This window comes from Lagenorhynchus albirostris, chromosome 9, assembly GCF_949774975.1.
Source record: "Lagenorhynchus albirostris chromosome 9, mLagAlb1.1, whole genome shotgun sequence".
Classification (NCBI taxonomy): domain Eukaryota; kingdom Metazoa; phylum Chordata; class Mammalia; order Artiodactyla; family Delphinidae; genus Lagenorhynchus; species Lagenorhynchus albirostris.
This window is the reverse complement of record NC_083103.1, coordinates 5,341,684-5,364,150: the sequence shown is the minus strand read 5'-3', so window position 1 is coordinate 5,364,150 and position 22,467 is coordinate 5,341,684. Positions and strand designations below refer to the sequence as shown.

Sequence of the window (22,467 nt, the reverse complement as noted above, 5' to 3'; positions counted from 1 at the left end):
TGAAAAATGTTCATATTCATAGCTCTCAATGTCTGGTGCCTATGAAGGAGAGGGAAGTGTGTCTCTCACCTGTGGAAGGGATGAATCTTCCAGAGGGTAACAGGAACCCAGCCCCATGGAATGTGTTAGGGGTGAGGGGAGGGGCTGTGGAATGTTGGGGGTAAGCCCTCCCTTCATCCTCTCTGGCCTTGGGTGTGCATGTTTCCTCCGATACAAAACCCTCCTCTGTGGGCCGGGAGGAGAACTCCTCTTTATCTCACAAAACCCTTCATGGCACTGCTCTTTCTCCTGGATGGCAAGTACCCATTATGAGTGGGGTTCCCATCTGGGACCTTGGAGGTGGGGCTGGCCCACTCTCCAAGAGGTAGGGTTAGTAGCATCTTTTTTTTCTTTTGGCCGCACACTGCGTGGCATGTGGGATCTTAGTCCCCCAACCAGGGATGGAACCCACACCCCCTGCAGTGGAAGCACAGAGTCTTAACCACTGGACCGCCAGGGAGGTCCCCCAAGAGGTGGGGTTAGGAGTATGGACCAGAGTTGAAGGCAGGTGGCTGGCACTGAAGATTTAGTCCCTGATCTGCCTGCCATGTGAAAAAGCTTCGGGGTCCCTACCTGGGAGAAGGAAGAGGGGCACTCTGCAAGGGGGACATCAGTCCAGACCCTGCCCTAAGGAAGTGTGCAGTCCAATGGGGTGGGGAGTGTGAAAGCATTTGGAAAGTGGAGGAGGAGGCTGTGTGGTGGGGCGGGGTGGGGGGGGGCAATGCCTGGTGGGCAGGATGCTGCCATGTGGGCTCTGGGGGGTCAGTGCTGTCCCAGGCCTGAGTGAGACCTGGGGGTGTCCACTGGCATAATTGAGTGAGTGGCTAACAATTATTAAGCACTGTGTGCCAGGCAAGGATCTGAGCACTTCACAGGGATTAACACTTAGAAAATGGAACCATGATTACGATCCCCATTTTACAGATGAGGAAACTGAGTCTCAAAGAGGCCAAGAGCCTTGCTGAAGATCACACAGCTGGTGAGCTGTGGAGAACCAGGATTCAAACAACCTCTGAGGGGCACTAGAGGCCATGTGCTAACCCCACCCAAAATGGAAGCCTGGCTGAAAAAGCACCTAACAAGTGCTCAATAAATATTTGCTGGATGAATGAATTCAACAAATTTGTGCCTGTCCAGAAATCTCTCCCACCAGCCTCGGTGCCCACAATTGCAGGAAATGCTATGATTATGCTGCTGGTATCAGCAACACCACCACCCAGCATGCTTCCATCCCCGGGTTTGGTTAATGATCACAACAGCCACACTTGCAAAGGGAATGTTATCACCCCATTTTACAGAGGAGAAAACTGAGGCAAAGAGCGACCTGGGAACCAGAATCCAAATCTGACTGCACCACTTCAGTCTGCCTATACAGCAAGCACCCCTGGGAAGGGTAGCACGTAAAATGTCATTGTCATTTACACCTACTGGTAAGGACATCTCTCAGCTTCTAAAGGTCACAACGCTGAGCTAATGGGAAAGGGTGGGAGGGGGGCAGGGGGGTGGAAGGGGAAAGGGTTCATGATTTTGGAACCCTGGGGATTGGGTAGGGTGAGTGCCAGTAGAGAGTGATGTGTATGAAAAGGAAGTGGTGTGGGGGGTCTGAAAATAGACCTTCAGCACTTCCTAGTTTTTCTAGCAGTGTCTGCAGCTTAAGAGGGAGGAGGTTGGCTCTGCCCTAGAGACACCGTGTGACCTCCAAGGAGCCTGTGCTATCTCTGGAGCCCCTGGTCCCCAGAGTTCTCTGCTGGGACATCTTCCCATCTCTGCATCTGGGCTGAGTGTATAGAAGGGGCTCAGGCTGAGGCAGGACAAGGGCACTCTGTACCTCCTCCTTGGTGGGGGATGGGCAGGTGAGCACTCGAACCCTTAAACGTAGCAGACCTTGAAGTCCCCTGGAGCTGCCCGAGGCACGGAGGCGGGCACATGCTCTCTCAGGCCACCTGGGTGTCTGCAGCCCAGAGCTGGTCATGGGCACCATGGTCTGCCCCGAAGTTCACAGGATCCCAGATGCTCAGGCCAGGTGGCACCTCCTCCAGTCCATGCCCAGCCCCTGCAGGGACATCCCTGGATGTCCGTGAAGGAAGAGCCCCTGCTCACCGAGCCCCTACCGTGTGCCAGTTCCTGCCAGGCACCTCACACACTTTCTCATTTAATCCTCACAATGCCAGATGAAACAGGAGCTCGGAGGGTGAATCAGCTTGTCCAGAGTCACCCAGCGCCGGGTTTGAATCCGGGCTTGCTAGCTCTCGCCTCTGCGCCCACCACCTTGCTGAGGGAAGTCCTGCCCCAGCCCCACTGCCTGTTGGGTGCAGGGGGCTGGCAGAGAGGGCTTGGCCGTGCCAGGCCAGCTTGTGGGCTCCTAAGACCCTGGGCTCCTGATGAACGGCTCCCTTCTCTGCAGGGACTTCCTCTTCGGCTCCTCGTATCCAGGTTAGAGGTTGGGACAGGAAGTGGGGCAGGGAGGGAAGGATCAGGGGAGGTCAGATCAAGCCCGGAGAAGTCACCCTGCCAGTCTTTCTCCTGCAGGACCGAGGCTAAGGGGAGACTGTCTATGGGGTCTGGGGGGCATCGGAGGGCAGAGCCCGGCAGGGCACCATCAGCTGTGGTAGCTCAGGGGACCGTTGGACCACCGTGTGTGGGCCAAGCACAGAGGAGCTTGCTGGGATCCGGCAGGGACATGACGCTCACAACAAGACTGTCCGGGACTTTTGGCTGCTTCGTGTTCACGTCGCCCAAGTCCGTCTGCCAGGCCAAGGGGCTCGCTGGGGTTTTCCATGAGGACTTCCTCCACGGCAGCCGTCGTCCTCTGACCGGCTGGTTCCTCTGTCTCCCCAGCTCTTCTGCTGCCCTGGCGGCCCTGGCTTTCCCAGACTCTCACGTGGGGCCTGCACCCGGGGCCTCCTCCTGGGGGGCGCTGCTGGGGCTTTCTCCCTCAGAGGCAGCAGGTTCGGCCGGGTTCACAGGGGCCTCTGGGGTGGAATCCGTGGAGGGGGCAGAGGAGGCTTCGTCACAGGGGCTGGGGGCTGAGCTGGCCGGGGCTCCAGGGGCCTGGGCCTCAGGGCTTGCCTGTGGCTGGGCTCCAGCATCCAGCTGGGGCTGGGCCTCGTGGTTCTCCTGGGGCTGGGCCCTGGGGTTCAGCTGAGGCTGGACCAGAGAGTCTGACTGTGGCTGGGCCGCGGACTCCAACAGTGGCTGGGCTGTGGGGTTCACCTGTGGCTGGGCCTCAGCCACTGGCCCTGGTAGAGTCTGATCCCCAGAGGCCGCTTGGGTCTGTGGCTCAGCCGGAGTGAAGCTGCCCGGCCGCTCCTCACAGAGAGCTGCGGCAAAGGAGGAGAGCACGGTGTGCAGCAGGGCCCGGAGGTCGGCACTGGCCAGGAGGCAGAGGAAGGGACTGAGGCAGCTGTCGAGCAGGATCAGGTAGTCAGAGTAGACCAGGGCCTCCCAGAGCAGGTAGCCGGGGTAGATGTCCCACAGGAAGGCCAGGTACAACAGCTGCGCCAGCTGGTAGGGAAGCCTCAGGACCACATAGGCTGACAAAATGGTCTTGGCCACGCGGGCAAAGCCTCGGCAGGCCGTGGAGCCGGGCTGGCGGCGGCAGGTTCTGCAGGTAGCAGCCTGGGTGAGCACGTGGCAGACGAGCAGCAGGAGGAAAGGCAGGAAGCCCCCCAGGATCTCGAGCATCCGCAGCGGCAGCTCCTCGCTGTCCCAGAAATCCAGGCAGATGACCAGGTCGTACCACCAGACGGCGGCCTCAGGGAAGACCAGCCAGGGCACACTGAAAAGGGTGGCCAGCACCCAGACCCCGGCACAGACCCAGAGGGGCAGGCGGGCTGGGCGGTGCCCAGGGTACCAGCGAGGGCACAGCACAAGCAGGCAGCGGTCCAGGCTGAGGGCTGTCAGCAGGAAGAGGCCGGAGGAGTAGGACACACCCCACAGGAAGTAGTAGAAGCGGCAGGCGGCCGTCCCCAGTGGCCAGTGCCCTCCATGCTGGATCTCCAGGATCTGGAAGGCTGCCGCCGCCAGGAACAAAAAGTCAGAGAGGGCCAGGCTGAGCAGAAGCAGGGCGAGCCGCGTGCCCGCTCCCTGCCGGGCCTGCGAGCCGGCCAGCCATGCCATGAGCCCATTGGCTGGCAGCCCCAGGAGCAGCAGGGCCACCAGGAAGACCGTGTCCCAGCCACCCTGGGGGTAGTCCTCATCGTCGAGCTCTGTGCGGGGCCCGTGGCCAGCGGCACCCAGGTTGATTTCCATAGCAGTGTCCATCTGAGGTCCCCAGTGTCCCACTAGACGTGGAGTGGGTGCCTGGTGAATCAATGAAGGCACGAATGACTGAAAAGAAGAGAGAGGATGCTGTGCATCTCCCTGCAAGTCGCTGTCCCTCTCTGGGCCATCATCATCACCTTTGGGGTAGTTGACCTTTGCCAGGGACTTTAAACAGATGACCTCACCTAGTCCTCATACAATCCATTCTACATGTGAGGAGAGGACGGTTCAGAGGATCAGTGGCTTGCCCAAGGGCAGAGGTAGGAATGTGGGCACCAGGACTCTAACCATTCTGCTACACGGAATTCTCATGGCGTCCAAGCAGACCAAACCAGAGGCTTTCAAATATATTTCAATTAAAATATTATAGCAGAACTCCTATGTGAACTCAAACTGTGTGCTCAGGATAACGGAGGGAGAGCACTCTTAGGGCTCCAGGGAACACAGTCTAAAAACCACTTGGGAATTCTCTGGCAGTCCAGTGGTTAGGACTCCGCACTTTCACTGCCATGGGCCCCGTTTTCATCCCTGGTTGGGGAATTAAGATCCCTCCAGCCGCGTGGCATGGCCCAAAAAACAAAACAAAACAAAACAAAAAAACCCACTTGGTCAGAGCATCACAGGCTCCTTTTAGTCGGTATCCTGGGTTCAAAGATTCGGACTCCCCTGGCGGTCCAGTGGTTAAGAATCCACTGCAGGGGGCACGGGTTCCATCCCTGGTCAGGGAACTAAGATCCCGTGTGCCTTGTGGTGTGGCCAGAAAAAAGAAAAAAGATTCCAAGAAGGAAGGGCTCAGGTCCCCTGGGCCCATAGGAATCCAAGGGTGGACAGGGAGTCTGGGGCAGAGAGTGGCCCCCATTTGTCCCCTGGGGCGACTAAATAGAAAAGGGGGCAGGGGACTCAGCTGTGTGATGAGGATGAGGGTGGCTGGGTCCCAAGAGGCTCGCCGCCCTCACCCCACCTTCCCTAGATGGGGGAGGGTGGTTCCCTCTGAGGGTGGAGAAACTAGATGTCCAGGAAAGACTGGATCCTGCCACGTGGCCCATGGCTCCAGCCACTTGACCTTTTAGCCTGCTTGTCTCCCCACCTCCAGGGCCCTTACTCAGGCAGACCCCACTCTGCAAGCTCCAGCCCCTACTGGATCAGAGCCCTGGGCTCCCCTTGGGCCCGGTTGGTGAGGCCTGGCTTACCTGTAAGGTGCAGGCTGCTGGCTGGAAGGAGCAGGGCGTGCCTGCCTGCCCAGAGGTCCGGCCGTCCGCACGGCCCCACGCCGGGGCCTGATGCATGGCTCCCGGCGGCACTAAGGCGGCCGGTGTGAAACCCAAGCTGGGAGGACATCAATCATTCATGGGGCTGCTCACCGGGAAACCCTAACCCCGGCCCAGTAAGGCCAAGTGACCAGCCAGGCCCCCCTATTCCTGACAGGGCCAGATGGCTGAAACCCCTCGCCCTGGGCCCCTCCAGCTCAGGGCAGGCTCTGGGTTCCCACAGGGTCCACCTCCTCCGAGGTCACCCTCAATCATCTGTGATTCAAGGCCTCTCTGGTCTGGCCTCTCTTCCCGAATTTCACATACCCTCTGCTCCGGCCAGGATGTCGCCCACATGGGGGCCGCGGTGGGCAACTCATCCTCTCCTTTCCCACCTCCCAGCCTTTGCCCACACTCTTCCTCCTGCTTGAGATGCTTCTCCGTGTCCTCTTAGCTAAATCCTGCCTGTCTCATACAACTGGGCTGTCTTTGACGCTTCAGCGATATTGCCTCCGTTTTATAGATGAGGCAACTGAGGCTTAGAGAAGTGAGTTTGCTGGGTCTCCCAGCTCATAAGCCGCAGAGCTGGCGTCCAGAGCTCACTGCAGCCAACATGCCCTGGCACGCTGTGCTGCTGAGGATGGTCCCCCTGACCCATCTGCCTCTGCCTTGGCCACCCCCAGGCAGAGGGCTGGGATTAGCGCCTGGGCTGCCTGCCTCACTTACCCTAATCCCCCTCAGGGCCCGATCCCTGGCCATCAGCTCTCAGGCTGCGGGTACATAAGCAGCTTTATGGGTCCGGAGAGGCAGGGGTGCTCCGCATGGCCACAGAGCAGGTGAGGGCGCAGCATGACCCAGACCCACCCCCCGGACCCCAGCAGCCCCCTGTGGGGGTCATGGCTTCCAGTAGTGGTGCTGAGGGGCTCCCCTTGACCAGGAGGAAAAGCAGCAAGAGGACGACGGGGCTCCGAGGGTCCCGGAAGGGCACTGGCAGCTCTGGGGAGCAGACCCTCACGCAGGGCCCCAAGGCCCTGGGGGGCAGCGAGGACCCCTCCAGGACTGGAGACGGGCAGGAGGGGCCAGCCTCTCGTCGCCAGTCCCACCGGCATCGTCCTGCCCCCCGGCACGATCCTGCTCAGAGGACATACGGGCCCCTGCTCAACCGCATCTTTGGGAAGGTCAGGTGGGGCTGGGGCAGGGCTGGGGGGCCTGGGGGTGAGGTTAGGGACTCATGGGCTCAGGCTCAGCCCACCCTGCCCCTTATACTCAGGCCTCCTCCAGTTTCTGCTCCAGACTCAGGAGCCTGGGCTGAGGGGGTAGAGTTTCTGCAGTTTGGGGGTGGCCTGGGCAGTGGGCAGAGCTAGACCCCAAACCCAGGGATCTGAGGCAGCGTGGGGCCCCAGAAGCAGGAAGGGGGTCATCTCTTCTCCTGGGGCCCGTGGGACTTCAGCTGCCTTCTCCTGCCCTTGTGGGATGGGCCCTGCCAGGCCAGCGTGGGCTGGGGCTGGAGGAGGAAGGGCGGCCAGAGCCCTGGCCGGCCCCAGGGACATGCTGGACTGTGCCCCTGCAGGACCGCGAGCTGGGCCCCGAGGAGCTGGATGGTGAGTGGCCCATGCTGGCGAAGGTGGGTGGGAGGCGCCCCAGAGCCTGGCTGCCTGCGCCTGACCTCCCTCCCCTGCAGAGCTTCAGGCTGCCTTCGAGGAGTTTGACACGGACCGCGATGGTTACATCGGCTACCGGGACCTGGGCGAGTGCATGCGGACACTGGGCTACATGCCCACGGAGATGGAGCTCATCGAGGTCTCCCAGCATGTCAAGATGCGAAGTCAGTGCTTGACCACACCTGCCTGGGGGCGGGGCGGGGCAGGACGGCGGCGAGCCACCTGGGCGGGTCCTCTCTCGGCCTCGTGGTTCAGGGGAACGAGAGGTGGTGGGAGGCGGCTGTGGGGTGAGGCCCCGGTGACGGTGGCGTGAGGGGGTGACAGTTTCCAGGACAGTTTGACATTGGCCCCCGGGGGCACAGGGGTCGAGGGTGACAAGGAAGGCACCGGGTGACCCAAGAGAGCCCCTTGGGGCTCAGGTCGAGGACCCCCGTCTCTGACTGAGGTAAAGTGGTCCATGCTGGTACCAGCCACCAGGGCTGTCTCTGTCTCTCTCTCTGACCCTCCTGAGGCTCCTGAGAGAGCCTCCTGAGGTTCTGTGAGGCCGAGCGTGACAGACCCTGGCCATGCCTTGCGATTAAATGTCTGATGGGCTGCCCTTGTGTGATTATCATTAGCCAATTTGTCAAATATCAGATTCCTTTCATCCCAGGACTCCCGCATTTGCTTTTTCTTTACAGTTTCCAAAATGGGATATGATGTACAATTGACGTGAATATTTTCGTGTCATGCTTCTTTCTTCTCCCCAAAGCTGCTAGTTGACCATTGGTGCTTTTTATGATTGACGGCACCTTAGAATCCAGGGACAACCTGGGGATGCTTCCTGGGGTCTTTGCTGCCACCCGTGGGGCTCCGGCACTTTACAGCCATGAACCCCAGCCCCATCAGCACCCTGTCCCCAGATGAGGAGGGAGGCTCAGTAAGTCACCCAAGGCCACACCATCAGTGGCAGAGCCAGGGGGCTTTGAACTTGGGGCCTGTCTGGTTCCACAGCCTGGTCTCTTTCCCCCACACCCGGGGCTTCACTGAGAACACCTGAGCACTTTGCCCCCATCGGAGCCCCGGGCTGTAGCCTCCTACCCCCCCGCCCCACCCCTGCCCAGGGACGTGGACACCGGTGTCCTTCCTGGATGCAGAGCCGGGGAGGGGCTGGCCCTTGTGATGCCCCTCCTCGGGCCCCAGCCCTCACCACTGTGACCCTCTGCCTGGGTCCGCAGTGGGTGGCCGCGTGGACTTCGAGGAGTTTGTGGAGATGATGGGCCCGAAGCTGAGGGAGGAGACGGCGCACATGCTGGGGGTGCGGGAGCTGCGCATCGCCTTCCGCGAGGTGTGGAGCGTCCAGATGGGCAGTGGGTGGGTGGCTGGGTGGCATCCTTACTGGCTTCCCCCCCAGGAGGCCAGGGGAGACTGGGAGCCTCAGCCTCTGGAGGCCCCGGGCCCTGCAGCTGGTGGGACTAGGGCTGGGGAGGGGTCGGAGAGGGTTTGGTTCACTCCCAGCTGGGGGTCCACCCAGGGAGCCCTCCTGGGGCAGGGAGCCCACGGCCTCAGCCTGGTAGAAGAAGGAGTGTGTGGACGGACGAAGGTGTGGGCGTCCAGGCACAGGATGTGGCAAGGTGGAGGCGGGTGCAGGCAGAGGCAGCTTTGGGTAGGAAGGGCTGAGCCCTGCTGGAATCCCAGTTTGACAGGGACAGGGATGGGCGAATCACGGTGGCAGAGCTGCGACAGGCAGCACCGGCTCTGCTTGGGGAGCCACTGGTGGGTCCTGAGCTGGACGAGATGCTTCGAGAAGTGGACCTCAATGGGGACGGCACCGTAGACTTTGATGGTGAGTCTCCTACCTAGACAAACGCGCATCCCTCCGGCTCCCAGGCTGAGCTCAGTGTCTCCTGGCACGGCTGACCTGGACTGGCCCAAGCCCTGCCCCTTCTCCCCCACAGAGTTTGTGATGATGCTTTCTACCCGCTGAGGCTCCAGGAGGGAGACTGTTGCCCCTCTGGCCTCAGACGCCAGCAGGGTTCGTGCTGCACACCCTCCCTACAAGGCCCCAGGATGAAAGAAACCCAGCAGCCCCAGGCTTCTTTTGCTCCTGATACCCTCTGGCTGGAGAGCTGGCTTGTGATGTCACCTGCCCACCCTCATCCTCACCTCCCTTCCACCCGAGCTGCCTGGAGGAAATGTGCCCTCAACCACCCATCATTCCCCGGTGTGAGCAAGGTTTGAATCTCTCCAGACACTTGGGAGGTAGGGAGCTCCCTGGCACTGGCAGCATTCAAAGACGGGTCACTGTAGGGCTTGGTTCTGGTAACACGGTGAATTGAGAAGGTGGCTGGACACCTCCCACTCTTTATATGTGGAAATGTTTTGGGTTTTGTTTTTATTTAAAGCTGAACGTGAAAGAGAGGGATGACCCCAGGTACCAAAGACAAAGAGAGAACCCAAAGCTGGGTGGTGGGAAGGAGCAGATGCCATGGGGGCTTCAGAGGTGGAGAGGTTTGGGAGCCTGGGCTCTGACACCCAGGCGGGACAAAAGACCTGTAAGAGGCTGGGGAGCAGGGCATGACGTCAGTACACTCCAGCGTCTCAGCGGGCTACCCTGTTCTTGAAAAGGCGACCCAAATATACCTCCACCCACCAGCCTGAGAAAGTGACGAGGTACAGATGTTCAGGACCTTGAGTGGAAAAAGTTACCCCAGTGAACCTGCAACTCAGGTGTGCATGTCAAGCAGGAGTGCGGTCTATCTCTGTGGTGTGCAAAGCAGAAGAAATAGGAAAAAACTGCTGAGAAAGGCACTCTTTCAACCCAGGGCACATAGGACTTAAAAAAAACCCAAACAACCCTGTCACTTCTGAAGATGAACTCATGACAAAAAGTTACAAATCACATAAGGAAACAAATCACCATGAGGGAGACTAGGCAGATGCGGTAAACAGAAGAGTCAGCACCCAAAGTGTAAATCATAAAACAATGTAAAAGAGGCCATTAAGGAAACGCAAAAACAAACAGAAAAAACTGAGGTAAAAGAAAGGAGACCGTCATCAGTAACAGGATGGTACGAAAACAGAACAGAAAGATTTAAAAAAATAACCCAAAGGAACTTCTAAAAATAGAGGATATAGCCATTGGAATGAAAAAACATCAAGGGGTAAAGTAAACAGCATATTGGACACAATTTAAGAAAAGATTAATGAACTGGAAGCTATATATGAGAAATCACCCATAAGGTAGCATTGAGGAATGAAAGACAGAAAATATTAAAGAGTAGTTAAAAGTCATTAGGAATCTCAGAAGAAGAAAATGTAGAGAACAGGCAGGAGGCAATATTTAAAGAGATGATGATTGAAAAACTTCCATAAAGACTTCCACAAACAGGGACTTCCCTAGTGGCACAGTGGTTAAGAATCTGCCTGCCAATGCAGGGGACACGGGTTCAATCCCTGGTCCAGGAAGATCTCACATGCTGTGGAGCAACTAAGCCCGTGCGCCACAACTACTGAGCCTGCGCTCTAGAGCCTGCATGCCGCAACTACTGAGCCTGCGTGCCGCAACTACTGAAGCCCCCGCGCCTAGAGCCCGTGCCCGCAACAAGAGAAGCCACCACGATGAGAAGCCCGCGAACCACAACAAAGAGTAGCTCCTGCTCTCCGCAACTAGAGGAAGCCTGCGTGCAGCAACAAAGACCCAACACAGCCCTAAATAAATAAATTTAAAAAAAGAATTCCACAAGGGCAAGAGTCCAGATTGAAGGGGCACGTTGGAGCCAGAGAAGGATATATAAAAGTAAATGTATAGGGACTTCCCTGGTGGCGCAGTGGTTAAGAATCCGCCTGCCAATGCAGGGGACATGGGTTCGATCCCTGGTCCGGGAAGATCCCACATGCCACGGAGCAACTAAGCCCGTGCGCCACAACTACTGAAGCCCGCGTGGCTAGAGCCCGTGCTTCGCAACAAAAGAAGTCACTGCAATGAGAAGCCCGCACACCGCAACGAAGCAGAGTAGACCCCGCTCCCCGCAGCTAGAGAAAGCCATGCACAGCAACAAAGACCAACGCAGCCAAAAATAAATAAATAAGTTTTTTAAAAAAGTAAATGTATATCTAGATGCATGCCAGTGAAACTGCAGAATACAAAAGGAAAATCTTGTAAACAGCTCGAGAAAGAAGTCAGATTACTTACCAAGGATTAGCAATTAGACTCTCCAAAGACTTTTTTCATTGACAACAACACATGCAAGAGGAAAATGGAATAAATTGTTCAACGTGCAGAGGGAAAAAAAATGCCAACTGAGAAGCCTGTACTTAGCTCATCTTACTCAAGAATGAAGATGAAATATAAACTTTTTTCAGCAAACGAAGGCTGAAAGGTTTCCCACCCACAAACTCTTGTTGAAGGGATGGCTTCAGTGGGAAGGAAATTGAAAGCAGAGTATGTACTAAATAATAGGAGAGAAATCAGTAAACATATTGGTAGATCTAAAGAAGCATGAACTATAAAAAATAATTTGGGGGATTTTAAAAACCAGGAGGGACTAAAAAAAATAATAGACAAAAATAAAATGGAAGATGGGAAGGGATACTCTAGACATGCTTGTTTTTCCTAGAGGAGGACAGATTCATTGATTAACTTTAGATTTTGTTAATCATGTAAGGGTAACCATTAATATAACAGAAATAGAGATAGAATGTTCCATTCTCTATAGTCAAATCAACAGAGGAGGAAAAGGGAGAAAGTGAAGAATTCCTCATTAAGCTAGCAGAAGGCTGGGAAAGAGGAAAAAAGCAAAGAAAAACAAAGTCTACAGAAAACATTAAAACACAAGGTAGAAATAATCCTTAAAACAAAACAAAAGAGGGCTTCCCTCGTGGCTCAGTGGTTAAGAATCCGCCTGCCAACGCGGGGGACATGGGTTTGAGCCCTGGTCCGGGAAGATCCCACATGCCGCGGAGCAACTAAGCCCGCGCGCCACAACTACTGAGCCTGCACTCTAGAGCCCGTGAGCCACAACTACTGAGCCCACGTGCCACAACTACTGAAGCCTGCGCGTGTAGAGCCTGTGCTCCGCAACAAGGGAAGCCACTGCAATGAGAAGCCTGCGCACTGCAATGAAGAGTAGCCCCCGCTCGCCGCAACTAGAGAAAAGCCTGCGCACAGCAACGAAGACCCAACGCAGCCAATAAATAAATAAACAAACAAACAAATAAATAAATAAATAGGGGCTTCCCTGGTGGCGCAGTGGTTGAGAGTCCACCTGCCGATGCAGGGGACACGGGTTCATGCCCCGGTCCGGGAGGATCCCACATGCCGCGGAGTGGCTGGGCCCGTGAGCCATGGCCGCTGAGCCTGCGCTTCCAGAGCCTGTGCTCCGCAGCGGGAGAGGCCACAACAGTGAGAGGCCCGCGTACCACACACACACAGAAAAAAAACAACAAAAAAAAACTATATATATATATATATATATATATATAAAGGCAGATACCAGGCTCTTCCCACAGCTAAGTGCACATATAAGAGACACATTCAGGAGTTCCCTGGTGGCGCAGTGGTTAAGAATCCGCCTGCCAATGCAGGGGACACGGGTTCGAGCCCTGGTCCGGGAAGATCCCGCATGCCACGGAGCAGCTAAGCCTTTGTGCCACAACTACTGAGCCTGCGCTCTAGAGCCTGTGGGCCACAACTACTGAGCCTGCGCGCCTAGAGCCCGTGCTCTGCAACAAGAGAAGCCACCGCAGTGAGAAGCCTGCGCACCGCAACAAAGAGTAGCCACCGCTCACCGCAACTAGAGAAAGCCGGCGTGCAGCAAAACGCAGCTAAAAATAAAATATAAATTAAAAAAAAAAAAAGGACACATTCAAAGCATAATGACAGCTGAAGGGCTGAAAGTGATGGCTTGGAAAAAGACTTACTAGGGGAGAATTAACCAAAAGAAAGCTAGTATAACTACAGACATATCAGACAAAATGGGCTATGGGGCAAAGAGCATCAGGGATAAATTGAGTCACAATTCACTAAGGAAATCTAATGTTCTTAATCTGTGTGCAACTATTAATGCCTTTTCCAACTGAAAATAAATCATATTTAGAATTTGGGTATTCATCATTTCCTGAGGATGGTGTTGCTGTCAATCCAACTTGGATTACATAAATTAACCAGCAAAAATCAAGCACATTGGTCACATTAAAACTTTAAACGTTGCGATTCAGTGTTCTGTCAACATGTTCATATGGACCAAGTGTTGGCAAACTTTTTCTGTGAAGGGCCAGACAGTAAAGATTTTAGGCTTTGGGGACCATATGGTTTCTGTTGCTCTGCTGTAGTAGTTTGTATGGCTGAGCAGCCAAAGTCAATACAGAGTGTGGCTGTGTTGGAAATTCGATAAATAATAATTTAATTAAACTTGACTTATTGACATCAAAATTTGAATTTTATAAACTTTGTGTCACAAAAGCTTATTATCCTTTGACTTTTATCCCAACCATTACTAAAATGTGAAAACCATTCTTAGTTTGGTGGCTATATTGGGCCTGTGGGGTACAGCTTGCTGACCCCTGAGATAGTCTTATAATATGGAGAATCACCACTTTTGGGATCACTTGCTGTTTAGCTAAGATTGTGAAGTGACAGAAAGTTACGAGCGTAGTAGCAACTCTATGTTAATTGCTAATTTGCCCACTTTCAATGAATGGTGTTCATAATTTTTCTTCTTTCCATGTTTGTTCTGATTTTATCTATTGAAATGTAATTTTATGTCTGATTAATCTGATAATACAAACTGTGGGCTTATATTCTGTATCTTTGTTTTTTTATTTCACTTTTTTAGTTTTCATTTTACCTTACAAAATTATTGGTCCATGTTGCATTAGAAATGAAAACTGGTCCCCAGCTAATTTGAGAATCACTCATTTAGGAGTTCCTGCATCTAACTGGTACCCCCCCAAAAGTGCCTTGATTGGTGGCTGAGGGTGGGAAGTCTGGCTGGGCCAGGAGATCAGGAGCGAGAGCGGGGGTCTGGGTGCTCATTCTTTCAACAAAATCACAGAAATCTAAAGGCACTGTCCTGGCCGCTGCAGATACAGTGGAGGCCGAACACCTTAATGGCACTCGCGTTTCACTGGGGGTGGCAGACTGTAAACATGAAGTATATGAACAGGGTCTCCAAGGCCCACACTCATTCGGCCAGCCCCTCAGTTGGTCAGCTGGGGACCAGACCAGCTTGCTGACCCCCACCCCCCTCTGAGTCACAGAAGCCCTGGGTTGTGTTCCTCACTCTGCCCTCAGCCAAGCCAGTCTCTCTGGGCCTCAGTTTCTATGGAGGGTGACCAGAAAGAACCTGTGTCAAGCGCCTTCTAAGAATCTGATAAATGGTAGCTATTATGACCTCAGCTTTCAGGGTTCTCAAAGATTCTGTTTCCTGGTTGTTGACATCCTGAGATGCTTGGACCTTCCAAAATTCTGCAGTGGTCTGTTTCCAATGTTCTGTGGTTCTAAGAGTCTTTGATCACTGAGGTTTTCTGTTATACAGGCCTGCTTCCTATGTCCTTTGACCCCTACTTCTCCCAACCTCTGGGCCTGGGAAGTAGGGCAGTGGGTGGAGGAGGCTGGGCTGCTGCGTCCTGGTGGCCCACATTCAGAGCCGGCTGTGGCAGCCCAGGGCCCCAGAGCCAGGCTGGAACCAGGATACCAGCCTCCAGGCCCCAGGCCTGTGTCATCTGAGTGCCCTTGGCCAGGGCCGCCAGGGGAGGCACCAATGCTGCCTCTCTGAGTGGAGACAGGGGCAGGACTGACTCTGCTAAGGACTGGGAGGGAGAGTCTTCTCCAGGCTTGCAGGGTAGAAGAGCCCCAGGCCCAGCTCTGCCCCTGACGTGCTGTGTGACCTTGGGCAAGTCATGGAGCATCAGGACTGTCATGTGTACCATGGGGAGATGGACAGTCCTAGAGCCCTTCAGCCCCAGGGTCAGTCCTTTTCTCAGCCTTTCTGAAAGGGGGCTGTGGCCAGGCTGATGGGCTGGTCAGGGCAAGTGGGAAGTAAAAAGCAATTGTGGGCTGGAATTAAGCATTACCCTTTTATTAGCACAAAACACCACCAACCCAGCAGCCCCCCAAGAATAAGTTAAGGCACGGAGCACGGAAGGGGCGACTTTCCCAGGCCCAGGTCGTGGCCTGAGGCCCACTGCCCCAAACTTCCGGAGCAAACTCCTGAGGGGACTGGAGCCTCGAGGGTCCCGCAGGGTCTTTTCCCTTGAGATGAGGGTACCGAAGCGGGTGCGGGCCCCAGGGGCGCCCCCTAGGGACGCGAGGAGGCCGCGCGGGGCCTCTCGGCGCCGACGATGGATCCCGCCGTCTGCCGCCGCCTGCTCACTTCTCGAAGTAGGGCAGGTAGAAGAACTGGAAGCCCCGGTGGCCCTTGACCGCGCAGTAGATGAAGGTCACGTGGTAGACTGCAGGGCGGGGTCTGTCAGCGCCGGGGGCCCGCCCAGGGCCCGCCCCCGCCCCGCCCCCGCCCGCGCCCACTCGCACCTCCCGGGACCAGCAACAGGAAGCCGGGCACGAAGAAGATGGCGCTGGAGACACCTACGAGAGGGGAGGAGGGGCCGGGTCAGGGCAGGGAGGCTTCCGGGCGGGACTGCGGGGTCACTGCCTGGGCAAGTCTCACTCTCCGAGGTAAAAGGGGCCGTTTTCTGCCGGGAGGGCGCTGAGCGCTGCGGGAGGTGGAAGGGCTTGCCGAGGGCCTCTGGGCACACGAGGGGCGTGACCGCTGCCCGCGGAGGTAGGAGGGGGTCGCTCACCTGGCGAGGGGGCCACCTCCAGTCCCACGCCGGTCAGGATCAACACTGCACACAGATGGAAACACGAGGGTGAGGGCAGGAGCAGGGGGCAGCAGCTGGTGGCAGGGTGGGGACCTCCACCCGCAACCCCCAACATGGCTTAGGCCTGAGGAATGGTGTCCCCCACCTAAGCTGAAGGTCCCCTGGGCAGAGAACCGCCAGGGGAAGTTCACCAAGCTCTGTGTTTTCAGAGCAGGGCACCTGGCAGGCCCTGGGAAATGTCTGTCCCTGCCCCCATGGCCCTTCCCTAGTGGAGCAAGCAACAAGAACCTCCAAGCTACAACCCTGGTGATCAGACAGCTCGGGAGCCTGGGGTATCAGGAAGAGCTTCTTGGAGGCAGTAGCATCTAAGCTGAGCAGGGACAGCAGCAGCAGTAGCAGTTACCTTTTAGTGACCACCTACCAGCTGCTGCCAGGCACTGGGCTAAGTGTGTTACATGCAGGGCCTTATTTAATTGCCACCTTGACTGAGACAGGTATTACCATCCCCATTTCACAGCAGAGGAAACTGAGACACAGAGGGGAAGTAACTTGCCCAGGACTGCATTTAGAAGGTGGAGGTGATCTGACTCCAGAGGCTTTGCTATGGGCATGGCACAGGCAGAAAGGGAGAGGAGAATTCCAGATGGAGGGAACAGCCTGGCAAAGGCCCAGAGACTGGAGGGAACTCAGGGCTTTCTAGGAACTTCCAGTTTTTGGCGAGACAGGAGAGGCAAGAGTCCAGGCTTGAGGAGTTTGGCAGGATCTGTAGGCCCTGGGGAGGGATGTGGACTTTGGCTAAGGACAGTGGGCACTGGGGAAGCTGGGGTGGTCATAGCTGGATCACTTTTTCAGACGCAGAGTCCTGGGTCCCCAGTTAGAGGATGGGATGGCGGGGGGGAGATGGGGGACCGTACAGCACAGAGGCTTGAAGGGCCACCATGGACTGTTGTGTGGTTTGTGCCCTGCACAGAGCACCTCAAAAAGGGTACAATGGGGGCTGAAACTCACTCCCTGTACCCTGGCTTAGGGCTGTGGGCTCTGCCCACTCGGAGGAGGCATCTTTTTCTAATTCCTGCAAAAGGCCTTTATGGGCTATGGTGGCCCACAGGCCTGGCAACATCACTGATGTGGGTTTAAATCCCAGCTCATCTACTTCCCAGCTGTGGCTCTTCTGCAGAGTCTGTGTCCTTACTTTTGAACTGGGATAGTAATAATGCTTGCCCTGTCAGGTGTTGAGGATGAAATGAGATAAGGTAGGTGGCCAGTGCAACTCGCAGGTGTTGGGGAAGCCGCAGCTCCCTCCCCTGCACACAGACACCCAGAGCTGAGGCAGGGATGCTGCTCAGCTTTCCAGCTAGGGGACTCTCACCTTCCTGGAGGAGGGAGAGCAGGTGCCACAGTTGGGCCCTCCCTAAGGGCTCCCCTTGATCCCAACCCTAGATCCCTTTTGGGGACTCTGACTCCTCAGCCCCACAGAATGAGGAGCGTGGGAGTTAGAAAACAGCTGGCTGTGGTTTCTGCCTGCTCTGGGCCTCAGTTTCCCTATCTTGAGTATCTTGGGGGTGGGAGAGAGGTCCTTATCAGCTCTCAGACTCCAGAGGAGGGGAAGTGACAGGTGCCCTGTGGATCGGGCTGGCAGGGCACTCTGCAGTTCTGGCCACTGGGCTGGGCATATCCCTGAGCACTGCCCCTACATTATAGGTTCTGGGTTGTGGCCCTACCTCTTGCTTGCTGTGTGACCTCTGTACGGAAGGAAAATAAGCCTGCCCTGCACCTGGCTCGAAGTAGACAGAGAATAAATAGTAGCTGTTACTCTCTGTTCCCTGATGGATTAAACAGGCTTAAAAAAAAAAAAAAAAAGGAAAAGTTTGGAGCATGGAACCACGTTCCATTTTCAACTATGTGTGATTTCTTGACTATGTGACCAGGAGGCTGGACCTGCCCCTCCCAAGGCCTCAGCTTCCTAACCTGTAAAATGGGGGTGGGGTCACGGCAGCCAGCTGCGTCCTCAGGATGCTGGGAGGCTCAGTGTGCCAAGGGGGATGCGATGCAGAGCCCGAATGAAAGGAGGGTGGACCCTACCAAGGGGTAGGCAGGGTATGCAGGGGGCCCTCGGGGGCACTCACCCAGCCCCAGCAGGAGGAGCAGGAAGGAGGCCAGCACTACCCTGTGGTTCTTCTGGATCAAAGGGTGTTGAGTCCAGCTGGATGGCAGCAGAGCAGGAGGTGTGTGAAAGAGGCGACAGGAGGCCCACCCCCTCCCATCACCATCCCCCACCCAGAGAGCCAAGGGGAAGTAGTCAGGGCTGCCTGTACTGGGGCAGGGGCCCCAGGTGGCAGGAGCAGGGCAGGGTCTCACCTGCAGCAGGCATTGTAGGAGCGCTGAGTGCTACTGCTGATGGTGCTAAAGGACCACTGGGAGCTGCGGATGGATGTTCGGCCAGAATCCCTGCAGGACAAATGGGCCCGGCGAGGGGGCAAGGGGAGGTGAGCAAGGGGACCCTTTGGGATAGGAGTCGTGATGGCATCCTGGGGGATGGTGCAGAGACTGGAACTAAGTGTTCCTGCAGAATAGGGGGCACTGAGAAGGGACGGGGTGAAGAGGAATTCAAGGGCTGGGGGTTTCTGCAAGATAAAGAGCCTGGTGGGGTGGGTGGGTGAGGCTGGCACTAGGGTAGGGTGCAGGACAGGGGACCCCGTGTAGGAGTCTCTCGTAGGACAGGATGTGAGAGGGCTGAGTGAGGTGAGCTGGAGGACTGAGCAGGGGCCTGGGGACAGGAGACAGAAGCATGGGGCTAAGAGTACGGGGTGGGTCCCCACCTGGCCCTGACCTGGTGCCGGCTCCCCCATCCGGCTCCGGAGAGGTCTGGGTTCCATCCTCATCGTTCTCCAGGTTCTGTTCCAGAACACAGGGCTCAGAAGGGTTACTGGGCTCAGGCTCTTCCTCCCTCCCCTCTGGTGGAGAGGAAGAAAGCGAGCGCACACAGCTGTTTGCCTGGACACACAGCTGTTTGGCCGCTTGACAGCTCCTCCCTCCGCCTTCCCCGAAGAACGGGTTTGATGATTCACGGAAACTGAAACCCAGGTAGGAGGTGGGTGCTGGGGGCTTTGGCAGGGAGGAGCCGGCAGGGGCTGGTTGAGGGTTCCCAGGGCCAGGAGATCCCCCAAGCTTGGGAATCAGGGTGGAGTTGTCAGGATGGTATTTCAGGGGCCCAGTGTGGAGGCCTTGGATTTGCGGTGCCAGGGAAGGGCAGGCCAATGGTTTCCAGGTTTGGGGCATAGGAATCTAGTTCAGGTTGCCAAGAAAAGGATTCTAGAGTTGGTGGAGGTCTTCTGGGAAAGGGGGATTTCCAGTTTAGTGGGAGCCAAGGCATGGGCAAGGACTCATCATGTGAGTGGGGACCTCCAGCTCTGGAGGGAAGGATGGGGTGGGGACTTAGAACATAAGAGGGGGTGCTGGTTCCCGTTGGATTATCTGGCCTGGGGCTCAGGGGAGTCCTTCTGAATATGGACAAAGTCTGGTTCAGGTACAGAAGAGTTCCCCATCCCTGCGTGCTAAGGGGAGGGAGGGTCAGTACCCAGGATCGGTGGGGACTCCAGGTTGGGATCTCCAGCTGGGGGTGAGGGACCAGCTGCCAGGTCTGGGCTCTAGGCTCTCCAGTAGTGGCTGGGGACCGAAATCAGAGCTGAGAGGGTCTGGGCAGTGATTTGGCTCCGGGGGGCGGTCTCCCGCTCCGGCTGAGGCCTCTGGTCAGATTCTCCCGAGTTGGGGTTCTCCAGGGTCCGGCCTGGGGTCTGCCCAGACCCAGGCTGGGGGTGAGGTGGGCCGGGCGGTTCACCTGGTAGCGCAGCCGGGACTGCTTGTCCTCGTCGGCCACCTCGAACCGGGCCCGGCGCTCGAAGTGCAGCGGCCCGAAGCGGGCGACCCCGCTGGACTCAGGCCCAGGGCCCGCGTCCTCCAGGGACAGCTCGAAGGCGTCATCGATGCTGAACTGGGGCCGGGCGGCACTCATGGCCCCGGCCCGCTCAGACGACCAGCACCGTCGCCATCCGCTCCCGCCGGCCCCACCCCCGCGCCCAGACCCCGCCCCGTGCCGTCGTCTAGGTTGCTCGACAGTCCGGCGCCCTGGTCGAGGCCCCGCCCTTACATAACGGCCCCGCCCCCGCCCGCCTTCAGCAGGCCAGAGCTGCCGAGCGCCGAACAGACTAGTGACCGCGCCTTCTCTCGTCCGGACCGAGCTGGGCTCGCCGCGCCGCCCAGCGGCCGCCTCGGCGAGCGACAGCGGGTGCCTCTCTCGGAAGCAATCCCTGGGTCTGTACAAGGGCCTTGCAGGGGCTGCCACTCGCCAACCTTTCAGGCCCGAGTTGGAGCCGTCTGCATCCCAGCCCGCTCCTCGAGTGCTGAGGAGACTCCTGGGGACCGTTTCCCCACCGTTACTCACCGCGGCCCTGCACGGGAGGGGGATTGTCGCCACCGTGCAAATGTGGAAAAAGGCTCAGAGAGCTTATGTGGCTTGCATTCTCCTCCAATTCTGTCTCCACGCAGACGGCAAAGTGGTCTTTTAAAACATCTGATCCTTTTCTTCTGTTAGTCTTAAATAAAACTTTTTTTTTTTAATTAAAGTATGCTGCCAAGTCACTCCTCTGCATAAAACCATCCCTTGGTTTTCCACTGTGGTTAGAATAATATATGAACTCTTGACTAAGGCCCACAAAGCTCTGGTCCCTGCCTACCTCTCCCAATCGCATCAAGTCCTTCTCTGCCCCTCTTTCATCTCACTCAGCCACACAGGCCAAGCTCGTTCCCATCTCAGGGTCTTTGCACGTGCGTGCTTTTTTCTATGCCTGGAAAGCACTTAACCTTGCTCTTTCACAGGGGGATCTTTTCATCATCGGTGTCCCTGCTCCAGTGTCACCTCTCAGAGAAGCCGTCCCTGACTATGCAATCTAAAGTCAGTTTCACATCACACAGTGCTTACCCGAAATTACCTTATTTTACACTGTCTTATTCACCACTGTGTCCACTGTGCCCAGAACAGTGTTTGGCACTAAGTAGGTCCTCAATAAATATTTGTGGACCACATGAATGAGCGCTTCGCCCAAATCCCAAATGCTTTCAAGTGCGAACTGGGATTTGAACTCAGGTCCACCTAGCTCTAGGGGTGCTCATCCTCCTGCACTCACCCGACCCACTTCATTTTATGACCTCGTGTACAGAGCTGAGTCAATCCTGCTTCTCAGTTTATGACACATCATCACTATGAGCAAGGCCCCTCTTGAGTTACGTTAATTTATTTTCCTCCTTCTCTCCACCGTTTTCCTCCTCCCTTTCATCAGATCCCACATCAGTGTGCTCAGTCGGCTGCCTTGAATTCTGTCTGGCCCCCTACTCCACATGGCATTGGCTCGTATGTGGATGTATTTGCAATTTAAAAACATGGAATCATGTATAAAACTCATTCTATTTACATTTTTTTTTTTGCTGTACGCGGGCCTCTCACTGTTGTGGCCTCTCCCGTTGCGGAGCACAGGCTCGGGACGCGCAGGCTCAGCGGCCATGGCTCACGGGCCCAGCCGCTCCGCGGCATGTGGGATCTTCCCGGACCGGGGCACGAACCCGTGTCCCCTGCATCGGCATGCGGATTCTCAACCACTGCGCCACCAGGGAAGCCCTGAGGTATTTTTATATATACTAGTGGATTTAATTAGCTGAACATTCATTTAGGATTTTTCATATTTATATTTATTAGTAAAATGGGTGTATATTTTTCTTGCCTTATGGTATAGTTATCTGGTTCAGAATCAAGATTAAAATAGCCTCATAAAATATGTTGGTTGGCTTTCCCTCTTTTTCCATTTTCTGGAGCAATCTGTATAGGATACAGACTACTTGTTGCTTCAGAATTTGGCAGAAGTCGCCTGAAAAACTTCCTGTGTGGGTAAAAAAAAAAAAAAAGCTAAAAACAAACAAAGCATGTTTCCCTTTCACCCCAGAGGTTCCACCTCTCTCAGGGGACTTTTGGGGGGGGAAATGAACCAGCATAAATATCTGAAGCCCTTAGCACGTGGGGCAAAGGGGACGGACAATAATTCTTCGCAGTTATGAGGATGGAATGAAGACAGTGCACAGGTCCCAAGACATTCCCTTTATTCGGTTACCTAAACCTCGGAAGTGGGAGCAGAAAACTCTTACAGCTATTCTTCACAGCTAGTTTCCAGAGGCGGAGAGAAACGTTGTACTACCCCCGAAGTGCCTCACTTCTATCATTCCTATATTTCCTAATACTCACTGGGCAACTACTATGTGCCAGACACCGCGGAGGATTCCATGGTGACGACACATCCAGCCAGGACCCCACAAGGGACTGTCAGTCTCTTGGGGAGTTTACGGTTCCCACAGGAACACAGAAACCCTCCTTCCTCTCTTTCTTACTCCTAGTTTTACTTATTTATTTA

At 55.9% G+C, this 22,467-nt stretch overlaps 3 protein-coding genes across 9 annotated transcripts; 1 reads left to right on the top strand and 2 right to left on the bottom strand.

Moving 5' to 3' along the window:
* Positions 1 to 2,916: 2,916 nt before the first annotated feature.
* On the bottom strand, positions 2,917 to 4,302 carry GPR152 (G protein-coupled receptor 152). The gene has a single exon (XM_060157587.1). It carries the CDS (start codon positions 4,300 to 4,302, stop codon positions 2,917 to 2,919), a length of 1,386 nt encoding a protein of 461 aa, XP_060013570.1.
* A 2,068-nt stretch (positions 4,303 to 6,370) lies between these two features.
* CABP4 (calcium binding protein 4) lies at positions 6,371 to 9,176 on the top strand. Its single transcript, XM_060159817.1, has 6 exons — positions 6,371 to 6,727; positions 7,120 to 7,150; positions 7,231 to 7,374; positions 8,428 to 8,537; positions 8,888 to 9,035; positions 9,148 to 9,176. Exons 1-6 carry the CDS (start codon positions 6,371 to 6,373, stop codon positions 9,174 to 9,176), a joined length of 819 nt encoding a protein of 272 aa, XP_060015800.1.
* A 6,078-nt stretch (positions 9,177 to 15,254) lies between these two features.
* On the bottom strand, positions 15,255 to 20,112 carry TMEM134 (transmembrane protein 134). Of its 7 annotated transcripts, none has more exons than XM_060158398.1 (7): positions 19,851 to 20,112; positions 19,590 to 19,678; positions 18,843 to 18,907; positions 18,371 to 18,460; positions 15,992 to 16,036; positions 15,723 to 15,776; positions 15,255 to 15,643 (listed from the first exon to the last, which is right to left on the bottom strand). In XM_060158398.1, the coding sequence occupies exons 1-7, from the start codon at positions 20,022 to 20,024 to the stop codon at positions 15,561 to 15,563; spliced, it is 600 nt and encodes a 199-aa protein (XP_060014381.1). In that variant the 5' UTR covers positions 20,025 to 20,112; the 3' UTR covers positions 15,255 to 15,560. The 7 variants fall into 7 exon arrangements, with proteins under 7 accessions (XP_060014381.1, XP_060014382.1, XP_060014385.1 ...); XM_060158399.1 differs by lacking the exon at positions 19,590 to 19,678 and adding an exon at positions 18,139 to 18,215 and having other exon boundaries at positions 19,851 to 20,110; XM_060158402.1 differs by lacking the exon at positions 19,590 to 19,678 and having other exon boundaries at positions 18,843 to 18,966.
* Between the last annotated feature and the right edge of the window lie 2,355 nt (positions 20,113 to 22,467).

Excerpts from the sequence above, each read along its gene's own strand:
- CABP4 (XM_060159817.1), top strand. The coding sequence starts at position 6,371 with ATGGCCACAGAGCAGGTGAGGGCGCAGCATGACCCAGACCCACCCCCC. Across the intron at positions 6,728-7,119 it reads TCAACCGCATCTTTGGGAAG|GACCGCGAGCTGGGCCCCGA; the intron begins GTCAGGTGGGGC and ends GTGCCCCTGCAG. Across the intron at positions 7,375-8,427 it reads CCAGCATGTCAAGATGCGAA|TGGGTGGCCGCGTGGACTTC; the intron begins GTCAGTGCTTGA and ends CTGGGTCCGCAG.
- GPR152 (XM_060157587.1), bottom strand. The coding sequence starts at position 4,302 with ATGGACACTGCTATGGAAATCAACCTGGGTGCCGCTGGCCACGGGCCC.
- TMEM134 (XM_060158398.1), bottom strand. The coding sequence starts at position 20,024 with ATGAGTGCCGCCCGGCCCCAGTTCAGCATCGATGACGCCTTCGAGCTG. Across the intron at positions 16,037-18,370 it reads TCCTACAATGCCTGCTGCAG|TGTTGATCCTGACCGGCGTG; the intron begins GTGAGACCCTGC and ends ATCTGTGTGCAG. Across the intron at positions 15,644-15,722 it reads CCTGTTGCTGGTCCCGGGAG|TCTACCACGTGACCTTCATC; the intron begins GTGCGAGTGGGC and ends CCCGCCCTGCAG.